This window comes from Achroia grisella, unplaced genomic scaffold (genome assembly GCF_030625045.1).
Source record: "Achroia grisella isolate CSIRO2021 unplaced genomic scaffold, CSIRO_AGI_Agris_v1 utg149, whole genome shotgun sequence".
NCBI classification, from domain to species: domain Eukaryota; kingdom Metazoa; phylum Arthropoda; class Insecta; order Lepidoptera; family Pyralidae; genus Achroia; species Achroia grisella.
The window spans coordinates 2,546,510-2,573,125 of NW_026712644.1; the positions used below are offsets into that span (position 1 = coordinate 2,546,510).

The following is a 26,616-nucleotide window of genomic DNA, read 5'->3' on the forward strand; positions in this document are numbered from 1 at the left end:
AATAATATTTTACGGCTCTGGATACAAGTCCTTTTTAGCCTAAAAAGTTTTACTATATAAATTACAAAAGTTAAAGTCAATGTCCACTGTCAAATAATAATAACTGTAATCAGATAATATTGTCAGTGCTATATATATATATATGCTTATAAGTTTATTTTTTTTTCTACAACCGAAATATTAAAAATACTTTTAGCGTCTATATTGTTACCGCTATTATTTATGTTATGTTCAGCTGGTACTGGCAGCGACAGGAGGAGGAAGATTAAATAACGAGTCCAGTGGTGGCTATGTATAAATGTAATATTCTTGCGGTATTTACAATAGTTGTATGGTTTTATTATATGTATAAAAACGTATATTTAATGTATGAGAAAAGAAGCGATTTTGTCCCAATCTGACAAGCTTGTTATATCTTCTTCTACAACGTCCTAGGCAACGGTGTTGCCGCGCACTATCCGTAAATCGCCACAACTATGTATTTATGAATAAAAACTTATTATTATTATTAAACAGACGCGCGAAAGAATGAACACAAAGAAGAGTTAAATGCAGTGCTGGCTTTCCCGCGCTATTTGATTCGCCACATACTTTTTTCTCACAAAGCAAGCTGCTTGGCGACTGTAATAGGTGAGGCTGAGTTACACACGCAGATCAATTTTTATAGTTGTTGTTGTCTGTCAAAATTCTTTATTGGAATAAATCGTACGGTATAAAACAATATTTTTAATAGAAAATACAATGTGTGGCGAATTTACAATTATCGCGCGGCAACACCGTCGCCTAGTTACGACAGAACAATAAAATAACAGGCCTGTCCTTGGAGACCGAATTGCTTACTTGTATGTATATCTATTGTAAATATTTCGTTATTATAAATATGTAGATAGCCACTACCTGGTATCATTGAGGGGGAAAGGGGAAAGGTATTGTTAGTAATGTGGACTCTCGACCCCATTGCTAGCAATGTACCAGGAAAGGTTGACGTCCACGCCGTTCCCCCTGGAAACCATCGGCTAACTGACCTGACCTCATGGCTCATACTCATCTTATCGTCCTCCCTTGGTGCCCCGCCAGCGTAAACCGTTAGCGCAGGCGGGTGCACCATTCCATTATGCAATACAAAAAAAACCTGGTTTAATTCTCTTCACCTCTGTTCCTGGTGCTGCTGCTACAAAGAACACAATATACATAAATAACAGCGGCCCCAACATAGTCACTAGAAATGTAAATATGAGGTATAAAAAACAAAATCCCAAAATAAATTTAGATTAAAAAAAAGTATAAAAACAACATCAGTCTACCTCTCGTTGGTTTTAAGGCTAAGTGTATGAATGTGATTAATCACTAAAATAAACATTTCTAATAATTTACACGCAACCGCAAGAGTCGATATCCACTTCGAATGGGGAAAAACCCATAACGACGCAGTAAATTGACGACCGAATTTAGTTTTTTACATTAAGAAAATCATATCACGGTTGTCATCATCTTAGTATAAAAAAAACTTAATTTTCATATTCAACAATTAAAAATACTAGTACAACAACCACCCCTAAGTCCCTATCAGACAATATCAGACTCGTGTTAACTCTAGTCATGTTTATTACGAGTTAGCACATCTCTACCATATCTGCTTCAGTCTCCACAGCTTACAATATTTAGAATAGAATAAGAATAGAAAATCTATTACAAATATAATATTATTAAGATTATGATTGAACATGTATATTAATATAACTGTTTGCGATAGCCTTTTAATATATTAAAAAATAAAATTATAAAAATTCAAACTTGAATCGTCAGGCACAGTTCATCGATGTTATTTTATATACTTACATTTTGCACTTCTTCTCGAACATTCCGTGGCGTTTTTATTAAAATCATTGTACAATATATTCTAAATATTTTTCTATTTCAACATAACAAATTAAACATTGCAATATTTCTCCAGCAAACAATCTAGATGGCGCTATGTGAATTGTCCTGAGATTATTATTATATTCTTGTTTCAGTATTGCCGTCAATTTTGACTGATGACAACAGATACAAAAGAGAGACCTGTCGGTAAGCATGAATGTTAAACACATCGCGGATTATTTTCCCCGGACCGTACAAACATTTGTATTCATGAATATTATTGTTTGTATCGGCATAATTATGCCAGGTGTGGTTCCAACCCCCGCCGGACCCCCCTAAACTATACTATTTTGAAATAAACTTACGTCATAATATACTTTATATATATTATTGAGAGAACTATTAAACTGAGTTTCCTAAATTTCCCGCGTATACAATTTCATATCAAATTCGCTCCATTTTTTCCGCTCGTGGAACTTGCTCTGCTCGTTTTAACGAATTTATATGAAATTTTTACACCTTTGTTACCTGGTACCTGCCAAAGGAACCACGATCCAGGTTTCATGTTTGGGGAAAACGTTTACAAAAGAATATTATTGTTTGTATCCTATGAGCTGTTCCCGCGACTTCGTCCGCGTGGAATTTAACTATATTTTTCAAAAACAAAAGTAGCTGAAGTTACTACTTATTACATCAGCTATCTGGCAAAAAATGTCCCGTCAAAATCGGTCCAGCCATTGCAGAGATTAGCCGGAACAAACAGACCGACAGACAGACAGACAGAAATTGTAAAAAAATGTTTTTTTCGTATTTGTATTCCTATGCATGTAGTAAAAGACAGTTATTTCAATATTACAAACAGACACTAAAATTTTATTTATATGTATATTATATATGTATTTATTAAGAAAGTATGTATTTATATCAGTTGTCTAGTACCCATAATAGACGCTCTGCTTATCTTGGGACTAAATGGCGCTGTGTGAATTGGCCAAGAATATTATTTTAATATAACCTAAATTAATGATATTATTTAATGAAGCTTGTATTTTTTTTAAATTATATCTATATAATTATTTATCTATTGCCTAGATATATATTTCATCTATTTTTATACAACTTCTGTGAGAGCAATCATACTTTTTACAGCAAAGACCAGTGGCAGTGCCGTGACGGTATGTGCATTGGTTTTGACAGAAAATGCGACGGCATCGTTCACTGTCCGGACGGCAGCGACGAGACACACCCACTTTGTAGAAACAGTCGGTTAGTGTAATGTTTTTTTATTTTTATTCTGAGGAAAGGCAAGGGGATTTGTGCCCATACAGCTTTGTCTGCTTGTTGTTTGTATTCTTAATTTTGTTAGTTTATTTTATGTCTTGAATTGTTTTTTGGCATCTATTGACATCGACATTACCTGTCAAATATTTTTGCAAGAAGTTATCCAAATTTCGAAAAAAAAAATGGTAATCTGTTGGAGCAAAGTCCGGAGAGTACGGTGAATGTCTTAGACGTGGAGCACCAGTGGAGGATGATAAGATGAGCATGAGGTCAGGTCAGGTAGCCCATTGTGACAAATTCACCAGGAATTTATCACGATGGTTTCCAGGAGGAACCGCGTGGTCAGGAAGCTCTTCTAATTTGGTAACTGTCTGTTGTGCATTGTGTGGTCTAGCGTTGTCCTGAAGCAGCAGTGGCCTACGGCGATTGACCAGCCTCGGTTGTTTAGCAGCTAGCTTTTGCATCATGGTTTGCAATTGCTGACAATACACATTTTAAGTACGGCCAGATTTAAGAAAGCTGAAGTGAATAACACTGGCACTAGTCCACCAAACGCTCACAAGTAACTTTTTTTAGAGTCAATTTTCACTTGAGGTACGATTTGGCTGGTTTGCCAGGGTTCAGCCGTTAAGATGAGCGTTTCCGATTATCGTACAAGATCATCTTTCATCACAGGTCATTCGATTTAAAATCCCTTCATTATTATGCCGGTAGACTAATGTAACGCAGCAGTATGTGCGCGTTTGTCGATTTGCTCCACTCAATTCATGAGGGACCCTTTCAAGCTTTTTCACCTTCCCAATTTGCTTCAAGTGAATTAAAACTTTAAAACAGTTTTGTCACTAACACCGCAGCCTGCAACTCGGACGTGGTTTGTGATAGATCCGCTTCCACAATAGCCTTCAATTCTTCATTATCAACCTTGGACTCCGGCTGCCCACGGGGCTTGTTTTGTAGGTCGAAATTTCGTGAACGAAACCGTCGGAATCAAAATGCACTGTGTTTTTTTTTGGAACACTACCGCCATACACATTATTAATCTCTCGAGCCGTTTCTGGAGCACAGCACAGTAAATAACGCGATATTTTAAGTTTTCCATTTTGGAAACTGAGTGACGCAAAGAAAAAACCAAGGATGGAAGAAACATGGATTACGGTTTTCGAAAATTCGAAATTCGAAAAACAAATAGCTGTATAAATTTGAAATTGGAAATCCTAACCAAAGAGGAGATATTTGAGATCAAATTGGTCAGTACGACAAGACGCCAATTTCATATGTAAGGACCTAATATTATGATTATTGTTTCAGTTGTCAGAACAACTGGTTTCGGTGCACATACGGCGCGTGTGTAGACGGGACGGCGCCCTGCAATGGCGTACAGGACTGCGCCGACAACTCGGATGAGCTGCATCCACGCTGCAGGAACGAATCCAGACCCTTCAAGTAAATTAGGTTTTAAATATTATACTAGCTGACCCCGCCAACGTTCTTTTGCCATATAAATTAAAATCGCTATAAAAAATAGGGGATGGTAATAGAAGGGTGAAAATTTAAGGTTGTATGTATTTTTTAATGCCACATAATAAAAAAATGAATTTCATTTTGTGGTCAGCTACCCTTGACACTTAGGGGTATAAAAATTAATTATAAACTCAGACCTACTGGAATATACATATAAAATTTCATCAAAATCAGTCCAGCCGTTTCGAAGGAGTATAAACACGAAACCTGTGACACGAGAATTTTATATATTAGACGAGAATTTTATTAGCGCTGCCTGATATATTGACCATGACCAAATAAAGAAAAAGTATTCAGTTATCTAAAGTCAAAGAAAAAAGTTTTAGCTTCAAAAATGACGATGTTCCAAACAAACTTTCGCCGCCTATTTTATTTTACTCCTTTAAGGGTAACATTTTTACAAATTTTGAATTTATTTATTTCAAAGAAAAAAGTTTCAACTCCCAAACTTTCGCCGCCCCCCCATTTTTAATTTTGAATTTATTTATTTAAAAGGGTTTGTAACTTTTTTGGCATTAAAAAGTAGCCTATGTCCTTTTTCAGGGTCTACACTCTCTGTGTACCAAATATCATTTAAATCGATTTAGTAGTTTTTGCGTGAAAGAGTAACAAACACCCATCCATCCATACTTACAAACTTTCGCATTTATAATATTATCACAGAGAAGATAATTGATATTAGTAATATATTGTTCAAACCAAAGGAAGGACTTATAGAGCGGCTGAAGGCCAACTCCTGCCTGACGGATACGAGTTTAATTTGAGGGCACCACTAGGGGTTCGAACTTCAGCTCAGGCCGTCGTAATTTCGATCCCCGTTTCAATTGGACGGGGGATCGATCGGAGAGGCGACCTCAATGTCGTCATAAAAATAATAATAATATCAGGACATTTCACACAGCGCCATCTAGTCCCAAGTAAGCTAGCTAAAGCTTCTGTTATGGGTACTAGATAACTGATACAAATACATGGATATATTTTTTTCGTAAATAATAAAGAAAACACCAAGACCGACACAAACAATCATACACGAATACAAATGTTTGTGCCGTGGGAGGAATCGAACCCGCGGCCATCGGAAGTAAGGCGATGTGTTAAACCGCTCGACCACCGAGGTCATTGTATATATATGTACATAGTTTCGCAGTTTCGGAGCATGCTCCAACGGGGAATATATATCTCCTGAATACCAGTGTGATGGTGTGCGTCACTGCTCGGACGGGTCGGACGAGTGGGTGGGGTCCTGCGCGGCGCAGACCTGCTTCCCATACCTGTTCCAGTGCGCATACGGCGCCTGCGTCGACCGGGGAGCAGCCTGCAACGGCGTACGTCTATTACATTCTCTTATCAACTCTCTCTCTTACGGGTGGGTCCTACGCAGCGCAGACCTGCTTCCCATACCTGTTCCAATGCGCATACGGCGCCTGTGTCGACCGGGGAGCAGCCTGCAACGGCGTACGTCTATTACATTCTCTTATCAACTCTCTCTCTTACGGGTGGGTCCTACGCAGCGCAGACCTGCTTCCCATACCTGTTCCAATGCGCATACGGTGCCTGTGTCGACCGGGGAGCAGCCTGCAACGGCGTACGTCTCTTACATTTTCTTATCAACTCTCTCTCTTACGGGTGGGTCCTGCGCAGCATAGGCCTGCTTCCCGTACCTGTTCCAGTGCGCATACGGCGCCTGCGTCGATCGGAGAGCCGCCTACAACGGTGTACGTCTCTTACATTCTCTTATCAGCACACTCTTACAGCTTTGCCAGAGAGAAAATAATAGGATTGCCCATTACAAAAATATATTTTTTTGATGATTTAAAATTGCATACAAATTAACGGCTCTCCTGATGGTAAGTGGTAACCGTCGTCTACATGATATTGAAGGTAGATTTGACTCATCAATACAGCTACAGCTTTTGAACATTGCAGATAATTTTCTTGAGTTAATGATAATATTACAATAATACTAGCTGTGCCCGCGGTTTTAACTACATGAAATTTATAGCCTATGTGTTATTCTGATGTATAAGCTATATTGCTGTAAAGTTTCATCAAAATCAATTTCTAATTCTTTAGCAATTTGCTTATAAGAGTAACACACATCCATCCATACTCACAAACTTTTGCATTTAAATATTAGTAAGATATTTTATTCAATTTGAACTGTGTTCAATGCTACAGGTGTTATATATTTATGATTTTCAGGTACAAGACTGTGCGGACGGTTCTGATGAATCTGATGAACTGTGCAACAGAATTATAACGACGCCTGGTATAAGCACCAGATTAGATGATAACAAGTCAGTACTTTTTATATAACCTTATTTCAATAGTATATAATCGCAATCGCAAAAAAACTCATTTAGTAGCACATATGTTAAATTAAAATTTCGCTTTTTATGTAATAATAGAATTGAATTAAAATGTTTTTATCAAATAAAATTATCTACTCTACTCGCTGATAATAGTTAATAACATCTGGCAATACTTTTGTGGACTCCCGCGATACGGGTTCGCCTAGTGCGGGGTCCAATGTCCGCGATACAGGTTCGTCTAGTGCGGGGTCCAATGTCTGCGATCCAGGTTGCCCTAGTTCAGGGTCCGATGTCCGCGATCCAGGTTCACTTAGAGCGGGGTCTAAGGTTAGCGATCCAGGTTCGCCTAGTGCGGGGTCCAATGTCAGCGATACAGGTTCCCCTAGAGCGGGGTTTAATGTCAGCGATACGGGTTCGCCTTGTGCGGGGTTCAATGTCAGCGATACAGGTTCGCCTAGTGCGGGGTCTAAGGTCAGTGATCCAGGTTCGCCTAGTGCGGGGTCCAATGTCAGCGATACAGGTTCCCCTAGAGCGGGGTTCAATGTCAGCGATACGGGTTCGCCTTGTGCGGGGTTCAATGTCAGCGATACAGGTTCGTCTAGTGCGGGGTTCAATGTCAGCTATACAGGATCGCCTAGGGCAGGGTTCCAATGTCCCGTACTAGGCCACTTGCGAGATATTAAGGACTTCTGCAAAATAACATCTAATTAGATAAAATTAGAATACGTGGTCGACTGTCGTGAGTTAGGCTCCCGCGATACTATTTGCCTATTTGCGGGGTCCAATTTATAATAGACTTTGTAATATCTGCAAGTTTCATAAATAAATAATTTTTATTCTCCAGAAGTACGACTCAAACGGGTGGATGTATCTTACCCCCGTACCCAGAAAACGGACGATATATAGCGACAAACGCTCCCAACGATGGCCCAGGACAATCTTCTGATTTATACCTCCTGAATATTACCTGCGATACAGGGTATAGGATACTTGGTGAGAGCAATGTGTACTGCTTCCAAGGGTTCTGGAGTACTTACAATCTGCCAAGTTGTGTTCGTAAGTTCTCTTTCATTATATTCCTTTTGCCTGCAATCCCGTACTTATGTAACTTTATTAATTTGTATTTATAATATCTGATAACCTATAAAATTCTCGTTTCCCGGTGTTTGTTATCAAACGCCTCCGAAACGGCTTGACCGATTTTTATGAAATTTTGTATGTGTATCTGAGTATTCTCAGACCTATTGGTCAAAATCTATTTTTCATAAATACACATATTGATTAATGATTGACAATATTTTTATTTTATTTTATTATGATTTAGCATTGAAGAATATATACAACTATAATTTTTCACACTTTTAATATCAACCGATACTTTTAAGAGCAATTTGAATTAATATGGATAAACAACATTTGCAGGGTCAGCTAGTATATATACGCAGTTTGTACCGTGCGAGTAATCGAATCCGCGACCATCAGAAATAAAGCTATGAGATAAACCGCTAGACCACTGAGACTAAAGTGTATATATACGTGTATCAAATTAGTTATCAATAATTGTTTTTCTTTCTATTTTCTTTTTTTTCTTTCTTAATTTGCAGGCTACTGTAAATTTATACCACACCCAAGTGTGGAATACTCCTGCGTGGTATCAGATGGTACAATAGAAGGACGTCGAGCCTGCAACGAGTATGAACCAGACGCGACTGTGGTCCGGACCCAATGCAGGAACAATTATTACGGGGACCCGCCCACTATGACGTGCATTGATGGGGCTTGGGACTTCCTTGCTCGCTGTTCACCAGGTTTGCCTTGAAATACATACACTGTATATTTAGGTCAGGGCTGTCCAAACTAGATACGATCTAGGGCCAATAAAAATGGCTAACACCATTGAGGGCCCGCAAAATGTTTGTAAAAAAATATATATATACTTGCAGTATAATATTATTATTTTATTATTGCATTACTTTTTCATTAATTTAGCTTTTACTATTCGGTCAACATCAACGTCAATATTGGTAGTGCCTAGATGCAGTGCAAGATTATAAGAGCAGAACAGGAAATAATTTGTACATCAAATGATTTTGGATTACAAAAAAAAACAAAATATTTTTACGTATACAAACATTTTACTTTGGGGGAGGCCTATGTCCAGCAGTGGACGTCTTCCGGGCTGCGATGATGATGATGATGATGAAACATTTTATTCAATGAAAAAAAAATTGTGATCGCATCAATTCAATCCGCGGGCTGCTACGCACTCAATCTCCGTTCAATCAGATAACATTGTCAGCGCTTTGAATTTTAAGTTAGATATTTTCTATAAAAACATTTATAAATTCTTCAATTTTATAATGAGCTTTTTTACAAAGAAAATATTTTATAAGACATTTGAATCTTTTCTCTGGCAGTTTGTTGTAAAACCTTACGCAATTTCCATAAAACGAATTACTAACTTTCGTCAAACAGCACTTACAGAATTAAACAAAATAATATATATATATATATATATATATGTAAATCCATCAAGAAATGAAGGTTGAGGTAGTTATTCTGACGTTTTACCTCTGGTGATTTCAGAATGTGGACAAGTCACGCCAGATGGTGAAGAACTGATCATCGGTGGACGTCGAGCTTCACGCGGCGAGTTGCCGTGGCATGCCGGAATATATCGGAAGACCACAACTCCATACATGCAGGTCTGCGGCGGGTCCCTGGTCAGACCCAACGTGGTTATATCAGGTAATAATCTTATTAATATTACTAGCTGCACCCACGACTTCGTCCGCATGGAATTTCAATTAATTTTTCTAAAATAAAAGAATTATCTTAAATAAAAATAGCCTAAGTTATTATTACATCAGCTACCTGCCAGAAAAAGTACCGTCAAAATCGGCCCAGCCATTTCAGAGATTAGCCGGAACAAACAGACAGACAGACAGGCTAAAAAAACATTTTGGTGTATGTACCGTATTTATATTCATATGCATGTAGTAAAAACGGTTATTTCAATATTACAAACAGACACTCCAATTTTATTTATATGTATAGATAAACGCGAAAGCTTGTGAGTATGGATGGATGTTTTTTTATTATACTCTTACTATTATACTCTTTCAGGCAAAAACTACTGAACGGATTTTGATGAAACTTGTAATAATATAGCTTATACAACAGAATAACATATAGGCTATAAATTTCACGCCAGGCACAGCTAGTACAAATATTAAAACAAAATGTTTCTTAAAAAGAGATTTTAGAATAGATGAATAGAATTATATCTTTTGAAGGACTATTATATGGACCAGAAATAACAGCCAATTATTTACGTAACAATTTTTGTGTATACTTCTATAGTGGCAAACAATCATACGGCCCTCATAGTAAATGGGTACCGTATCCTATGGACGCCTGAGACACCAGGGGTGTCACGTGCTTGTTGCTGACCCTTAAGGAACCTTAATATACCCTTCTTGAAAAACCGCATGCTGTAGTCTTGTAAGAAAACCTCAGCAGGTAGTTCATTCCACAATCTAAGTGTACGCGGGAGGAAGCTCCTCTGAAACCGCACTGTCCAAGACTACTTAGGTTCCAGCGTGTGGGGATGAATTATCTGTCGATGGCGAGCGGTGCGATGGTAAAAGATAGTCGTGGACATCATGTCGAACAATTCTTCAGAACACAGTCCATTGTATATTCTGTAGAACACACAAAGCGATACGAAGTCTCGCCTCAAGCTAAGTTGCTTGTGTATCGTTATTACAGCGGCGCATTGTTTCTGGAGCGAGGACGTGGGTTTACTCCCCGCTAGAGACTTTAGCGTCGCAGTTGGGAAGCTGTACCGCCCTTGGGATGATCCTATGGATATCGACGCGCAGAAATCTGATGTGAGTATTTGAACGTCGCGAATATATTGTTGAAATTATTGATCACTAGCTGGATCCGTTCCAGGCGAACTCTGTTCTGCCTCAGAGTGAAATAATATGTCAAAGGTTTTTTGAAGTTTAGAATTTACGAACAGTTGGTAGAGGAAAATTGCTAATTGACAATACATGGCGTGAATATAACTTTATTTGCAGATGGGTGACGGTCTCGGTGGTCTAGTGGTATAGCACACCGCTTTACTTCCGATGGTCGTGTGTTCTATTCCTGTCTTTGTAAACTTTGACGTATATTAATATTAAAAATAAAGTGGACATTAGCGGGCTTATCACAGAGAGATTTCTTCCAGCTAACCTAACGGTATGAATATTTGCAGGTCAGCTCGATCCACAAGCCCCCGCACTTCACGGGCTCCTCATCCAACTTCCAGGAGGACATAGCGGTACTGAAGCTGACCACCTCATTCCAATACAAGCCCCACGTTGGTCCCGTCTGCTTGGATTTCGACGAGGTCTTTGATCAGTATCAACTGGATAGGAAAAGACTTGGAAAGGTTCTAAAATGTTTTTAATATCTCGTGACTTTTTAAATTGACTATCTGTGCTCCCGAAATTTATATCCTATGTGTTATTCTGAACTATAAGCTATGTTACTGTAAAGTTTCATCAAAGTCCGTTATTGAGTAGCTTTTGCGAGAAAGAGTAACAACTATTGAAAGCCCTACCCTTGATAATAATCGTGATAGTATATTATTATATAGCGCGATAGTTATCACCTCATCATTGTAGTGTTTTGTATTATGTGATGTTTTTTTTTTCAAACTAATCTAATGCTTTTGGCTGCAGTTAGCCTTTGGTATGGTAGGGGATGGTAGGGGACGAATGCAGATGGCACTACAAATTAAAGGAAAGACTTATGGAGCGGCTGAAGGACAAATCCCGCCTGACAGATACGACTTAGTCTGAGGACACCGCTATGGGTTTGAATCTCCACTCAGGCTGTCGTAATTTCAAAGGAGGGGCGTACCCCTCCGTTAGAAATAAATAATAATAATAATAATAATAATCTCAGGACAATTCACACAGCACCATCTAGACCCAAGTTAAGCTAGCTAAAGCTTGTGTTATGGGTACTAGACAACTGATACAAATACATAGATATTTTTTTTTTTCGTAAATACATACTTAATATACATAGATAACACCCAGACCGACACAAACAATCATACTCATGAATACAAATGTTTGTGCCGTGCGAGGAATCGAACCCGCGACCATCGGACGTAAAGCGGTGTGTTAGACCGCTGACCACCGAGGTCGAGGTAAATAAATTTCTAAACACCATAGTGTGAAGAAAGAATTTATTTATTTCTTGTAGTATCTAGATAGTGAGTATACTAATGGAATAATTGAACTACATTAGTATGTTTATTTGCTAGTGTGCTACATGGCTTATTAGTAACGCGCACATTCAACACAGCGTCGTTGACTGACTACACTGAACTTAAATTTAAGTTATGTATAGACGTAAACAAATGGAAGGGTGCCGAGTGTTGGCACAGTTATTTTAAATAAGAGTAACTTCATCGTCTTCCCAGGTGGCCGGTTGGGGTCTGACCAGCATCAACGGTGATGCGTCTCCCAAACTGAAGGTGGTGGAACTACCCTCGGTGGAGTACAACGAGTGTTACGAACAAGTGCCCTATAACTTCCGCGCTTACCTCACCAGCGACAAAATATGTGCTGGATACAAAGATAATGGTAACCAAATACAATTTTTTTCTGTGTCCATCTTGCAACCATTCGAAGACTATGGGCAGATGTGGTAAAAGTTACGTCCAGGATAGAGTGTGGTTTTCAGTAGAATCATCATCTCTTTAGGTGGTCCTGGTTAGTCGTCGGGTTCCAGTAACCTACGCCTTTGGCGTGTGTTATCGGGGACTCGGTTGGTTTATATGTATAAAGAAATCGATATCTTAAGGCACGGCCCTCAGCATAGGCGACAGTAGAGGCTGCTTCGCTTTCCCTGAGTTCAAAATACCATCAAATTCAAATTCAAATTCAAAAGGTCTATTACAGACTCTTATGATATGTCAAATCTACCGTCAGTTCGGAATGATTTCGAGATGAGAAGAACTGACAAGAAACTCTGCTCGTCTTTTTTTTTAATGTTGTACATATTTACAATAATACTATTTCATTTAAATTCAAATTTGAAAGAATAGAGTGACCACCAGCACATGCTATATAAAAAAAAAGGCATAACATTTTATTTCAATAGATGAGTTTCCGTCATTTGCACATCCATTCACATCAAGAAAATCTTTAGTTTAAGGCACAGCCCTCTGTAAAGGCGACAGCGGGCGCGGCCTCGCCTTTGATCATCTTCATCGCCTTCCGCGAGACCATTCAAGCTATTACATCTTATTTCTCTGAAATTAGGTACAGGAAAATTTTAGTTTTAAGTCCCGGTCCTCTGTACAGACCACAATGAAGCTGGCCTTGTATGAGTATGGCTGATGTTACATTTCATATATATAAGCGACTGTTACCATCAGATGGGGCGTTCTCGTTTTTGCTTTGCTATTCGCATACAAGAATTATCCTATAACATTTTCTAGGTTTGCTGGTAGAAATTTCGTTTTAGAGATAAGCTTGCCTTTGTACATTACTTTTACTTTATTACTGTTATTTTTTTCCTATGTATGTATGTATGTGTGTACAATAAAGTCACTGTCGCTGTCTGTACGTCCTTATGTATGTTTAAATCTTTAAAACTACGCAACGGATTTTGAAGCGGTTTTTTAAATAGATAGTGATTCAATAGGTTTCAAGGAGATTCAAGGTTTATATGTATAATACATGTAAACCCAGGCGAAGCCGGGGCGAGTAGCTAGTAAAGAATAAAGAAATCTTTGTTTCAAGGCACGGCTCTCTGTAAAGGCGACAGCGGGGGCGGGCTGGCGTTCCCCGAGTTCGAGCGGACCACGGTCCGGTTCTACCTGCGCGGCGTGGTTTCCACCGCGCCCAACGACGAGAACCTCTGCAACGGGAACACCATCACCGCCCTCACTCACATCCTCAAGCATGCCTCTTTCATAAGGCAATATCTGTAGATCTTGTAAATTTAGTGGTATGAATATAAAAGTACAATGTTTATTTGTTTCTCTCAATAAATGCGACAGTAATTTTCAAGCAACTGCCACGCCATAACTACTAAACCGATTTAAATCAAATTTGGTACACAGATTATGTAGACACTGAGAAAGAATATAGGCTACATTATAATACGAAAAAAGGGTTTTAAGGGGAGATTTCCAGAATAAATAAAATGACTTGGAAATGCATGTTCTTAAATTTATTTTGTACGACACTGGATATATTTCAGATTAGACAGAAATTATCAGTAGAAGTCAATTATAATTAAGTCAATTTATGCTGAGGAAGTAATAACACCCCAAGACAATTCACATAGCGACATCTAGTCCTAAAATAGTTAGCACTTGTATTATAGCTACAAAGCTACTTGTAACAAACAAATATGTACATTTATTTCTAAATACATATATAATACACATACAAAACACTAAGACCCATACAAGCAATCATACACATGAATACACATGTATCGTGTGAAAAATCATATACTGTATATGTTTGGTATCCGCGCTCCCAGCCCCTAAGTAACAGGTCTGACCCAATTTGGGGATTACAGATGATAGAAGTAAAAATTGTATTGTAGTAAATATGAATCTATATATAAATGAAATGAAAATCTATATAAATAAATTGAAATTACAGCCATCAGAAGTAAAGCGGCTAAATCGCGAAATCATCAAGATCGTTACATAGTTAACGATTTGCGTTAACTATGTAGCGCAGTGGTTATCACCTCACCACTGTAGCGTTATACATGTGATGAGGTGTCGCTACATAATATATTTGTTTAACACGTTGAAGAATCTTATTTCTCACATAGGGACCGGTATTTTTATTGTTAATTACGTATATTATTTTTCAAATATATTTTTAGTGTACAATAATTAGAGGTAGACATTATTTAACACCTAGATTTATTTCAATTAAAGTGCCCACGGGTGATCACTCGCTCCCAACGTGTCAGTTTACTTTAATTGCGGAGTGACCCTTTGGCTATACATATAAATAAAATTAGAGTGTCTGTTTGTAATATTGAAATAACCGTTTTTTACTACATGCATATGAATATAAATATGATACATACACCAAAGTAACATTTTTTACAATTTTTGTGTTTTTCTGTTTGTTCCGGCTAATCTCTGAAATGACTGCTCCGATTTTGAGGGGAATTATTTTGGCAAGTAGCTGATGTAATAAGGAGCAACTTAGGCTACTTTTACTTCAGAATAAAGTTAAAATCCAAGCCGACGGAGTCGTGGGTACAGCTAGTTATCAATAAAAAAATACCTATGTGAGAAATAAGATTTCTTAAAGCGGTCTTCAACGTGTTAATTTATCTAGGTAGTGAGGATATAGTATAATAATTGTACTATTTATTGTATATTAGTACCTTTATTTGGTAGTGTGCTACATACCTTAGTAGTAACGCGTACATTCGACGCGGAGTCGTACCGTGGACTGACTTTACATTGAACTTAAATCTGTGTTATCTGTAGAGGTATTAATGGAAGGGTCTTGAGTGTTGACAGATATATTACCAGTGTAGGTACAACTATAAAATTTTAAGTTTATTGTCTAAAATGTATACTACGATCACTGTCTATACTAATAGTACTATTATTAAATTGTAAATTTACTCTATTATTATTAGGTTTAGGCTTACTAGCTACTCCTATCCTTAAATCCCCTTCATCAAATAATATATAGAAATATTACAAGTGTAGGTACAACTATAAAATTTTAAGTTTATTGTCTAAAATGTATACTACGATCACTGTCTATACTAATAGTACTATTATTAAATTGTAAATTTACTCTATTATTATTAGGTTTAGGTTTACTAGCTACTCCTATCCTTAAATCCCCTTCATCAATATCGTAACTGCTATCATCTTCTACCTCTTTCTTTTCAGTAACATCGTTTGATGCGTACTGTATACCACTTATGTGAACTTCGACCTGATCTTTAACTAATATTGTGATGTTGGTTCCGTCTTGATGATGCATTGAACATTGGGGAATTGAGTTCCAATTTCCGTCGACGCATCTCATAGTACGAGGTCGTCCGTTATAGTCCGGTCTACACCGGGTCCTAATGACTGTACCGTCAGGCTCGTATTCATTGCAAGCTCGTCGTCTTTGTGAGGACCTGTCTGATAAGCAGGAGTATTCTACGCTGGGATGCGGTGTGAACCTGCAGGAACCTGCAATTTTTGGAGAGATTCAAGGTATTGTTAGCAAAGGAGTATTTTTTTTTATGGCAAATAAAGTGGATTATAATAATAATCTCAGGACAATTCACACAGAGCCATCTAGACCCAAATTAGGTCAGCTAAAGCTTGTGGTATGGGTAGTTGATAACTGATACAAATACATAGGTATAATTTTTTTTTGTAAATACATACATAGAAAACACCCAGACCGATACAAACAATCATACTTATGAATATAAATGTTTGTGTCATGCGAGTAATCGAACACGCGACCATCGGAAGTAAACCGCTAGACATTCGAGACCGTCTAAACTATTTATATTATGGACACTACGTTATCACGTGACATCCATGATACCACTTATGTATTGCCTTTCCAGATGACTAAGATGTTCACTGCCTAATCTGCACCCTCCAACCGAAACATCTTACAAAGCAAGCTGCTTGGCGGCTGAATTCAAACGAGGATCGAAATTACGATGGCCTAAGCCAAGGTAAAACTTGAGCTAAAACTAATGTCGTATCCGTTAGGCAGGAGTTGGCCTTCAGCTGTTCTATAAGTCCTTCCTTTGGTTTGAAGTGCCATCTGCACTCGCCTCTACTTTCGTTCTGTGCATTTGTGAATGGCAACTGCGGCCAACAGATTTAGAGAAGTTAGAAAAAACAGTGTCATATTACTTACGGAGGCATTTGGGCAAATTCTCTGGAACCCAGTACCCTTGGAAACAGTATACAGTGCTGTCACCAGCTAATCTGTAACCTTGGTGACACGAAACATTTAGGAGATACATGTCCGCAGACTGGCCTGGGAAGTCGTTTGGACCGTTCGTGACCCTGTATCGTCCATTTTTTGGGTACGAGGGTAAAATGCAAACCCCTGGTTGAGTTGGGCTTCTGGGGAAGAAATAAAATAATACATCAATATATCGGAATATGCTGTTATGCCAGCGTCGTCTATAAGATGAACTTATGTTCATCTTATCATCCTCCACTGGTGCCACGCCAGCGTAAACCGTTAGTCCAAGCGGGTGCACCAATCATCGCTATAAAACACTTCATTACATTTCTTTTATTTATGTTAATTGGTATATCAAAAAAGATTCATAAACCTGTTTTATATAGAAACGAAATATCTTTGGAAAGTTTACACTCTATCCTGAGGAGATAAAAACCATTGTTTCTAAGAATATCCTTCAATTCTTGTCCCTGACGGATCTAGGTAGCGAACTCAGAAATAGGGCAAGCACGATAGATCTATGCAGGTCGCAGTGCTACAGGTCCAAGCATCTGATGATAGCCGAAACCCCCAATAGAAAAAAAAATCCTCTTTTCAATCTTACAAACATTACTCCACTTACACACACTATAATTCTTAAACAAACCGTCAAAGTTGTTATGACATCGCCCTCTATAATATAAGATGAACTCAAGTTCATCTTATCATACACCACTGTTGCTCCGCCAGCGGAAACCGTCAGTCCAGCCGGGTTCACCATTCCACTGTTAATTCCAACTTCCATTAATGTCAACTTAATTTCTTTACTACTTTGTTTGATAATAGGCAGTGATTTATTAATATTTTTATTTTTAATTACATTTTTCTTTTGTTATTAAGAGAACAACAAACCGGTCAGTGCTCTGAAAATTCTAAGCACTATTTCCATTGGAGCTTACAATACATATAATCTGTAATCGTAATATTGAAATAACCGTTTTTTACTACACGCATATGAATATAAATACGGTACGTACACCAAAATAACATTTTTTACAATTTTGTCTGCCTGTATACTGTTTGTTTCGACTAATCTCTGAAATGGCTGGACCGATTTTGACGGGAATTTTTTTGGCAGGTAGCTGATGTAATGTAAAAAAATAAAGTTAAATTCCACGCGGACGATGAACAACGCAGTCGAGGGAACAGCTAGTAAAGTATAGAATACTAACTTGTTGTCATTATATTTGTTGGAGTCATCAGTAGCCACGACGTTGTGGCACAGTTCTTCAGATTCATCAGAACCGTCCGCACAGTCACGTACCTGAAAACCAACATTTCAAACACTATGAAAACCAATGCTAGAATTGTACTTAATAATTGGCGATGCTTTTGTTCTTAGAGATTATTTAATTCATCCCAACCTATAGGCGGCGAGTGTGAATATGTTTTCTGGAACGGTCAATTCCATTCGTTCTTCACAAGTAAAGCAAGAGAGAGTCAATAAGAGAATGTAAGAGACGTACGCCGTTGCAAGGGGAGTCCCGGTCGACGCAGGAGCCGTAAGCGCACTGGAACAGGTCCAGGAAGCAGGCCTATGCTGCGCAGGACCCACCCGTAAGAGAGAGAGTTGATAAGAGAATGTAAGAGACGTACGCCGTTGCAAGGGGAGCCCCGGTCGACGCAGGCGCCGTATGCGCACTGGAACAGGTACGGGAAGCAGGTCTGCGCCACGCAAGTTTCCACCCGCTCGTCCGACCCATCCGAGCAGTGCCGCACGCCATCACATTGGTCAGAGACTGGGATCTGCTCTCCGTTGTGGCATTTGAAGAAACTATTTAGACAGATTATAAATCTATTAATAATAATAAAACGACAACAATGCACTATATCAGGTTAAGATCTATGCGGTTCCCCCTGGAAATCATTATGGCAAATTGTTTCCTAAGATGAGTTACTTAACCTGACTTCATGATCATTTTATCATCTTCCACTGGCACGCCGCCAGCGTATACCGTTGGTGCAAGCCGTTTCATAATTCTGGTAAATGTTGTAACAAGCAATATCCTGATGAACGAAAGAACTGACTCTTAACCTCACGCTTCCACAAAGTATTTTCCCTAACAGGTATAATTAAAAGACTGACAGGATGGGCAAGGATTCGTTCCTGCAGCGTGGATGCAGCTCATCCGACTTGTCGGCGCAGTCTTGTACGCCATTGCAGGGCGCCGTCCCGTCTACACACGCGCCGTATGTGCACTGGAACCAGTTGTTCTGACAACTGAAACAATAATTTAATTCTTACCTTAGCACTGTTACATATAATAATAATAACAATCATCTTTGTCTCAAACAAAAAGTAATACAATTGTTGCCAATACAATAATAAAATTAAAAGCAATGAAGGAGACATAACGGTCTATAACTCAGGGGGGGCAGTGAGTCCACCCTCTCTGCTATTCTGTATAGTAAAAATTTGTGGGTATGGATGGATGTTTGTTACTCTTTCACGCAAAAACTACCGAACGGGTTTTAATAAAACTTTACAGTAGTATAGCTCATACATTGGAATAACACATAGGCTATAATTTAAAAAGGTATAATGTAAATTGAGTAATTATGATGCAGACGAAGTTGCGCGAGTCAGCTAGTCAACAATATTTCTTCTATACAAGAAAAGCTTAAAATGTTACCTTTTTGTCTTGTTTATTATTGTGTTTTTTTTATCATTTTATACATAACTAGCTTTTGCCCGCGGCTTCGCTCGCGTTCATATATCCCCTTAGGGGTGGAATTTATCAAAATCCTTTCTTATGGGATGCCTACGTCATAGTAGCTTTATGCATGCAAAGTCTCAGCCCGATCGGTTTAAAATTGACAAAGTTTCACATAAACTTCCATCCGCGATTTTATCCCCTTGGGGGTAGAATTAATAAAAATCCTTTCTTAGCAGATGCCTACGTCATAACATCTACCTACATGCCAAATTTCAGTCCGATCCGTCCAGTGGTTTGGGCTGTGCGTTGATAGATCACTATGTCAGTCACCTTTGAGTTATATGTGTATCTAATTGTATTTTCTATGAGAGGAACAACAGAGAGTTTCATTCATGCATTCAAAAACTATACTAACCGACTGTTTCTACAGAGAGAGTGCGTCTCGTCGCTACCGTCCGGACAGTTCACGATACCGTCACACATACCGTCGAAACCGATGCAAGTACCATCCCGGCATCTCCATTGATTGGGCCTGAATTCACAATTATATTATTTTTTTTTCATTTAATGTATTTATATTACAGTTACTTTTAAACTTTCATGTTTAATATACATTATTTATATTGTAAGGGTTGTTCCTACACTCGTTGATAATGATAATTGATAATCTATGGGGATGATAAATAAAAGATACGTCCCGTAGTGAGCTCTTGATGTTATACACTGATTTATGCTACGTAAGTGATAATTTATAAGTACATGATTATTATTGTTCAAAATCTACCCTATACCATCGTAAGCACAGATTATTATATTAGAGTCCGTTAGTTTTCTGTTCCCGCGCGTTCCCTTCCCCTCCCTAACTAGTAACAAACGGACCGTACAGCGGCCTTGACGCGCGCGCGCATTTGGTGTGAATTAAAATAAATTAGAACTGTGAAACCTACTGTGAAACTGGAAAGCTAGCGAAGATACCTTCGAGACCCTGAAGCCCAAGAAATCCGCAGAACCATAAAGGTAAATGACTGACGCTTCCTTATTTTTCCCTATATATATACAGAGAGTAAATTCCCTAACATTTTGGTAGCAGAGTAGTTTCCCAAACAATTATAGTACGGTATCCCGTACATATATTATTAACTGGGTCTTAACACGAATAATTTTATGAAACACGACTATTTTCAATAGCGATTTTAATTTATATGGCAAAACAACGTTTGCGGTTCAGCTAGTATATGTATAAAATATATACAACCCTAAAAACAAGGTTTATCAGGTCAGTCAGTAATTATATCTATTTATACGTACCGACATGTCGCCCTTTTGTCTCTATTAAGAACTGCCTCCTCAAATTTCAGTAGATATCTGAGAAATATTTCAAACATTAAACTGTTTCTATTATAAAGCAGCTTGTTTTTAAGATGTTTCGATTTATAGGTTTACATGATCATAGCTAAAACACTTGGTTCATTTATTTTATTTATGTTAACTGGTACATCAATAAAGATTCATAAATGTATGCCTTTTTTATATATAAACGAAATATCTCCTTTGGAAAGTGTTTGCTGAAGTTATTTGAATATATTGTACACTGAATTTAATAGTGACGCCACGGAATGTTCCAGAAGAAGTGCAAAATGTGTTTAAAGTTAAATATGTTATGTAAATAATAAATTGTTGTTTTTCTTTTAGATGTAGTATAACAAGATAATTTCAATATAATAATGAATAAAAAAAAAATAACATCGATGAAATAAATATAAAATAAAATAAAATAACATCGATGTACCATGCGTGACGTTCCAAATTTGAATTTTATTAATTTTATTTTTAAATATATTAAATGGCTATTTGCGATCGCGAGCAGAAAGTTTTCACTCTATCCCGAGGAGATAAAAACCATCGCTCCTAAGAATATCCTTCAATTCTTGTCCCTGACGGGTCTAGGTAGCGAACTTTAAAAAGGGCGAGCACAATAGATCTATGCAGGTCACATTGTACCAAGTCCAAGCACCTGATAAACTCCTAATAAAAAAATGCCTTTTATAATGTTTTATATGCTTTGTAATAAGTATTTCACCTTTTCGATTTCATAAGTGATATTCTTAAGAAACCATCAAAGCAAACAACATAGCGGCAGAGATTGGTGAAAAAAAAACATAAATAATAATAATAAATAATTAAAACAATCCCCAATTATAGCATTAGTTCTTAAGTTAGATTAAGTTTTTAAAAATGTAAACACCAAGTAATCTGGACGTTATTTGCTTATTACAAGACTTCAAATGCAGTGACCCGAGGGTTGTCTCCTCCGGAGTCGTTGCTAGCAAAGGAGTTCGTCCCGAGGCCCCAAGTTTCACTCCCCTAGGGGGGTGCGGATGATCTGTGTCAAAGTATACCTTGAATTCATTCCTGAGTAATACACAGGTAAGATACCCATTTTACCTGTCCAAATGTCTTTGGTCGGTGGCTACTTCTGTGAGAATTGAAGGAGTGCCTGAAAAACATAAATATCTTATATACATATGACGATGATGGTAAACAAGCATACGGCCCATCTGATGGTAAATGGTTACCGTAGCCTATGAACGCCTGAAACACCAGGGGCGTCACGTGCTCTTTGCCGATCATTATGAATGCTTAATATTCTTGAAAATCCCCATGAAAATCGGTAAACCAAGATACCCTGAATTTCTACCCTTCTCTCACCAACTCCTATCCTTACTAATATTATAAATGCGAAAATAACTGTTTGTCTGTCTCGCTTCCACGCCAAAATTACTGAACCGATTTAAATGAAGTTTGGTACACAGATAGTCTAAACTCCGAGGAAGGACATAGGCTACTTTTTAATGTGAAATAAAGGTTGTAAGGGATTAAAAGGGGAGGAGGGAGGAGCAGAGAGAAGGGTTGTATGAAGGTATCGTCCTTTTTGGCTTTTGTCATTTATAAAATATTTCTATATAATTAATTTATAATCTAAATAATTAAGAATGCCATCTAAGGTCACGACGAAGTCGCGGGCATAGCTAGTTTTTTTAGGTGATTTTAATTTATATGGCAAAACAACGTTTGCAGAATAAAATAGAATAGAATAGAAAATAATTTATTCAAATAAACTTAATTTAAGCACTTTTGAATAGTCAACATTTTTTTAAATCTACCGCTTTTTACATCACAAGAAGAATAAGCAAGAAACTTGTGTATTGCTCTTTTAAACAATCCTAGTAAGTTCACATTTTACAAGTCGAAACGTGTGAATACAAACTACCAACCAGCACTAATTTATTTAGGCTCAAATATAAAAACACAATAAGATTCAATCAGTCTAGTGATAAGAGCAGACCAGTCTCTACAAGCAGCACTCGTTCACGAGTATGACGGATGAGCCAGCCATCACTTCGCTCGACCATATTTTAGGGACCCCAATGACCCGGCCCACCACGCCACCACATGTCTGGACATTTTAGTGAGCAGACTACTCATTCCACTGACCACGTCACAGCTACAAAAATTACTATATGGTAGTTACAGTATTCGCACTTTACATGAGGATGCATGCATGCAATCAATACAAAAGCCGCTACGCTATCATATATCAAGAAAGCAGTATGAAAAATAAATTAGAACGTTGTCCGTAAATAAACTTATTTACAGTGTCGGCTAGTCATACTTTGAAGCAATTATTTTTTATTTGTAATATATTATTTATTATAAATTACATACACTATAAGTACTCAATGTTGCAGTAGTTCCTAAGTGGGGTCAGCTTAGTAATATTATGTAATATTATGTTATCTGTGGTAATATATTCTAAAGCAGAGGTTCCCAAACTTCTTTGTGTCGTAGACCTCTAGCCATATTTTTCGGTTCTGGGTAGACCTCCCATTCTTACCTGGTATTGATTTTTTTGTAAATTTCTAACTGTAGTAAAGTTTAGTGTTAAAAACAACAAGATGACCGTTGTCGTAGACCCCTTGCAGTTTGTCATAGACCCCTAGGGGTCAAGATTCACTTTGGGAACCACTGCTCTAAAGTAATATAAATAAACACTTTAGTAGTCTTGTTACAGTATGTTGGGAATATCCAATTATATATGGAATGCGTCATATATTTACAATTCTGGGGAAAACCGATTGCACCAATGAACGGGTAATTACAAATCCCTAACATCTAAGTGATTACAAATCGTGAGAGTAAAATATTTGTTTATATTGTAGGTTCACTATTTATATGCTGACTAGCTGACCCGGAAAACGTTGTATTGACATATATATTAATATCGCTATTAAAAAAAAGGGGGTTGGTGATTGACGGGTGAAAATTTAGGGTGGTAAGGATTTTTTAACGCCACAATATAAATAATAAAATAAAATAGCTAAGAAATCTATACATATAAATAAAATTGGAGTGTTTGTAAAATTGAAATAACCGTTTTTTACTACATGCATATGAATATAAATATAGTATATCGGTGAAAATTAAGCGGTTTATGTATTTTTAATGGCACTAATAAAAAAAAAAATTTGAGGATAAAACGAAAACAAATGTTTTGGGGTGAGCCTATATTTAGGGGTATAAAAAATATTTATAAACCTATTCTCAGACCTACTGAATATATATATAAAATTTCATCAAAATCGGTCAAGCCATTTCGATGGAGTATAAACACGAAACTGTGACACGAGAATTTTATATACAAACGATGTGTGAAAGTAGTCGCATATGTGTGTTCATACAAAAGATTTTATTTACCATCTACACGCTGCTCTTCAGTTTACCCGTGATCGTGGCGGTTGAAACACTGCCGAAATATCGGGAATTCATTAAAAATAAAACGTGGTAAGAATCCGTGATTTTTACTTCTTAAGTTTCACTATTCGACACTAGATGGCGTTACTTTAAAATGTTAGATTTTTTTTATATGGCCGTATTTTTTAAAGGATGCTAATGAACTGGTACTCTACCATATCCAATATAGATAAAAGACTTGAAGTGTTGGATACTATAAAATGTAGGAATTTGAAATACCTTGGACATAAAAATGTAGTCTTTTGCAATTCCAGAAAAAAACTTAGGCGCGCAAAAGACTGGGCAACTTAAGTATAACTTAAGACAGTAGTTCGGGATTAGCACCAGATCCCCGTTCAGAACAATTGTCGACAACCTTCAGATCATCAGGATGATCCCTGACCTCCAGAAGGAGAAGGCACATAAAGAAGCAGAAGGGAATAGTGCATCCGCCTGTGCTAACGGTTTACTCTGTCGTGAGGATGAGCAGAACGTCAGATCAGTTAGCACATCGTGACAAATTTACCAGAAATTTATTATGATGGTCTCCAGAGGGAACCGTGTGGAGGTCAACCTAACGAGGTACATTGATAGAAATGAGGCTGATAAGATGAACATGAGGTCAGGTCAGTTAGTTCATCGTGACAAATTTACCAGGAATTTATTATGATGGTCTCCAGAGTGAACCGTGTGGAGGTCAACCTAACGAGGTACATTGATAGAAATGAGGATGATAAGATGAACATAAGGTCAGGTCAGTTAGTTCATCGTGACAAATTTACCAGGAATTTATTATGATGGTCTCCAGAGTGAACCGTGTGGAGGTCAACCTAACGAGGTATATTGCTAGAAATGAGGATGATAAGATGAACATGAGGTCAGGTCAGTTAGTTCATCGTGACAAATTTACCAGGAATTTATTATGATGGTCTCCAGAGGGAACCGTGTGGAGGTCAACCTAACGAGGTATATTGCTAGAAATGAGGATGATAAGATGAACATGAGGTCAGGTCAGTTAGTTCATCGTGACAAATTTACCAGGAATTTATTATGATGGTCTCCAGAGGGAACCGTGTGGAGGTCAACCTAACGAGGTATATTGCTAGAAATGAGGATGATAATATGAACATGAGGTCAGGTCAGTTAGTTCATCGTGACAAATTTACCAGGAATTTATTGATGGTTTCCTGAGGGAAGGTTGTGGAGGTCGATTTAATGGTACATTACAAGAAATGGTGTCAGATTACTAAGAATCCCCTCTCCTTCCTAAATTGCGGTGTTAAGATCTTCGCTAGAATTGATACATACAGTTTCTTCAGTATTTTGTTTAAAACATATAAAATAACCTCTGTGAAAAGAGCCCTGCCCCGTTGGTCTAGATGTTTAGCATACTTACTGCTTTACTTCCAATTGTCGCGGGTTCGATCGATTCCTCGCAAGATACAAACGAGGCCATTGTAGAAAACCGATTTCATCACATTATTAAGGATAAATCAAAAACTACTTGTCACAACATGACCAAATTTCTGTGAGGCCACATGAGAAGAGACCACTCTCTAATAAAAAATGAATCAGAAAAATCGGTAACACTACACACATTTTCTGAAATAACACACATAAATATAGTGGAATTGAGAAACTTAATGGTCATATATAAGAGATTTGCCTGCAATGATTACATCCGCGCAAAACCGGGGTAAGCCGCTAGTTATAATATTTTGTCAACAATTATCATTGTATATAAAACCTTCTCGATATGTCAATATCAAAGAGTATCACTATTAATTGATAAGGACTGGCCATAAAAAACGTAATAAAAAAAGAAATATTCTTACCATAGAGTAAAAATATGAATAAACACAAAAACATTGTAATAACTGTATTAAAAAAACTATAATCGTATTAATTAACATAAATAATTAACAATATTGACTACATGAATCTATTATTAACAATATATCACGACACACAATATCTCTCAATACCAAACACAGACTAAATATTATATACGACACGAGATCAATGCAAAAACAAACTTGAGTTCCGTAATAAATAGCGAATAATAGATCTTATTACTTTAGGTATAGATTTTATATTATGTTTTATGCATGAGAATACAGATAAATGTGAAGTTCAGATTCCGTGTGACCGCTAGAACTG

General features: G+C 37.5%; 2 protein-coding genes across 2 annotated transcripts; one reads left to right on the top strand and one right to left on the bottom strand.

The window, feature by feature from the left end:
• Positions 1-1,233: 1,233 nt before the first annotated feature.
• Positions 1,234-13,997, top strand: LOC131840820 (modular serine protease-like). Its single transcript, XM_059189016.1, has 12 exons — positions 1,234-1,238; positions 3,010-3,126; positions 4,450-4,584; positions 5,810-5,987; positions 6,865-6,959; positions 7,819-8,030; positions 8,579-8,782; positions 9,561-9,722; positions 10,746-10,867; positions 11,239-11,415; positions 12,460-12,622; positions 13,787-13,997. The coding sequence occupies exons 1-12, from the start codon at positions 1,234-1,236 to the stop codon at positions 13,975-13,977; spliced, it is 1,761 nt and encodes a 586-aa protein (XP_059044999.1). The 3' UTR covers positions 13,978-13,997.
• Positions 13,998-15,745: 1,748 nt separating this feature from the next.
• LOC131840647 (modular serine protease-like) lies at positions 15,746-26,415 on the bottom strand. Its single transcript, XM_059188821.1, has 9 exons — positions 26,292-26,415; positions 22,111-22,162; positions 20,974-21,030; positions 20,081-20,197; positions 19,095-19,229; positions 18,605-18,782; positions 18,181-18,272; positions 16,916-17,127; positions 15,746-16,224 (listed from the first exon to the last, which is right to left on the bottom strand). Exons 1-9 carry the CDS (start codon positions 26,323-26,325, stop codon positions 15,767-15,769), a joined length of 1,335 nt encoding a protein of 444 aa, XP_059044804.1. The 5' UTR covers positions 26,326-26,415; the 3' UTR covers positions 15,746-15,766.
• Positions 26,416-26,616: the final 201 nt, after the last annotated feature.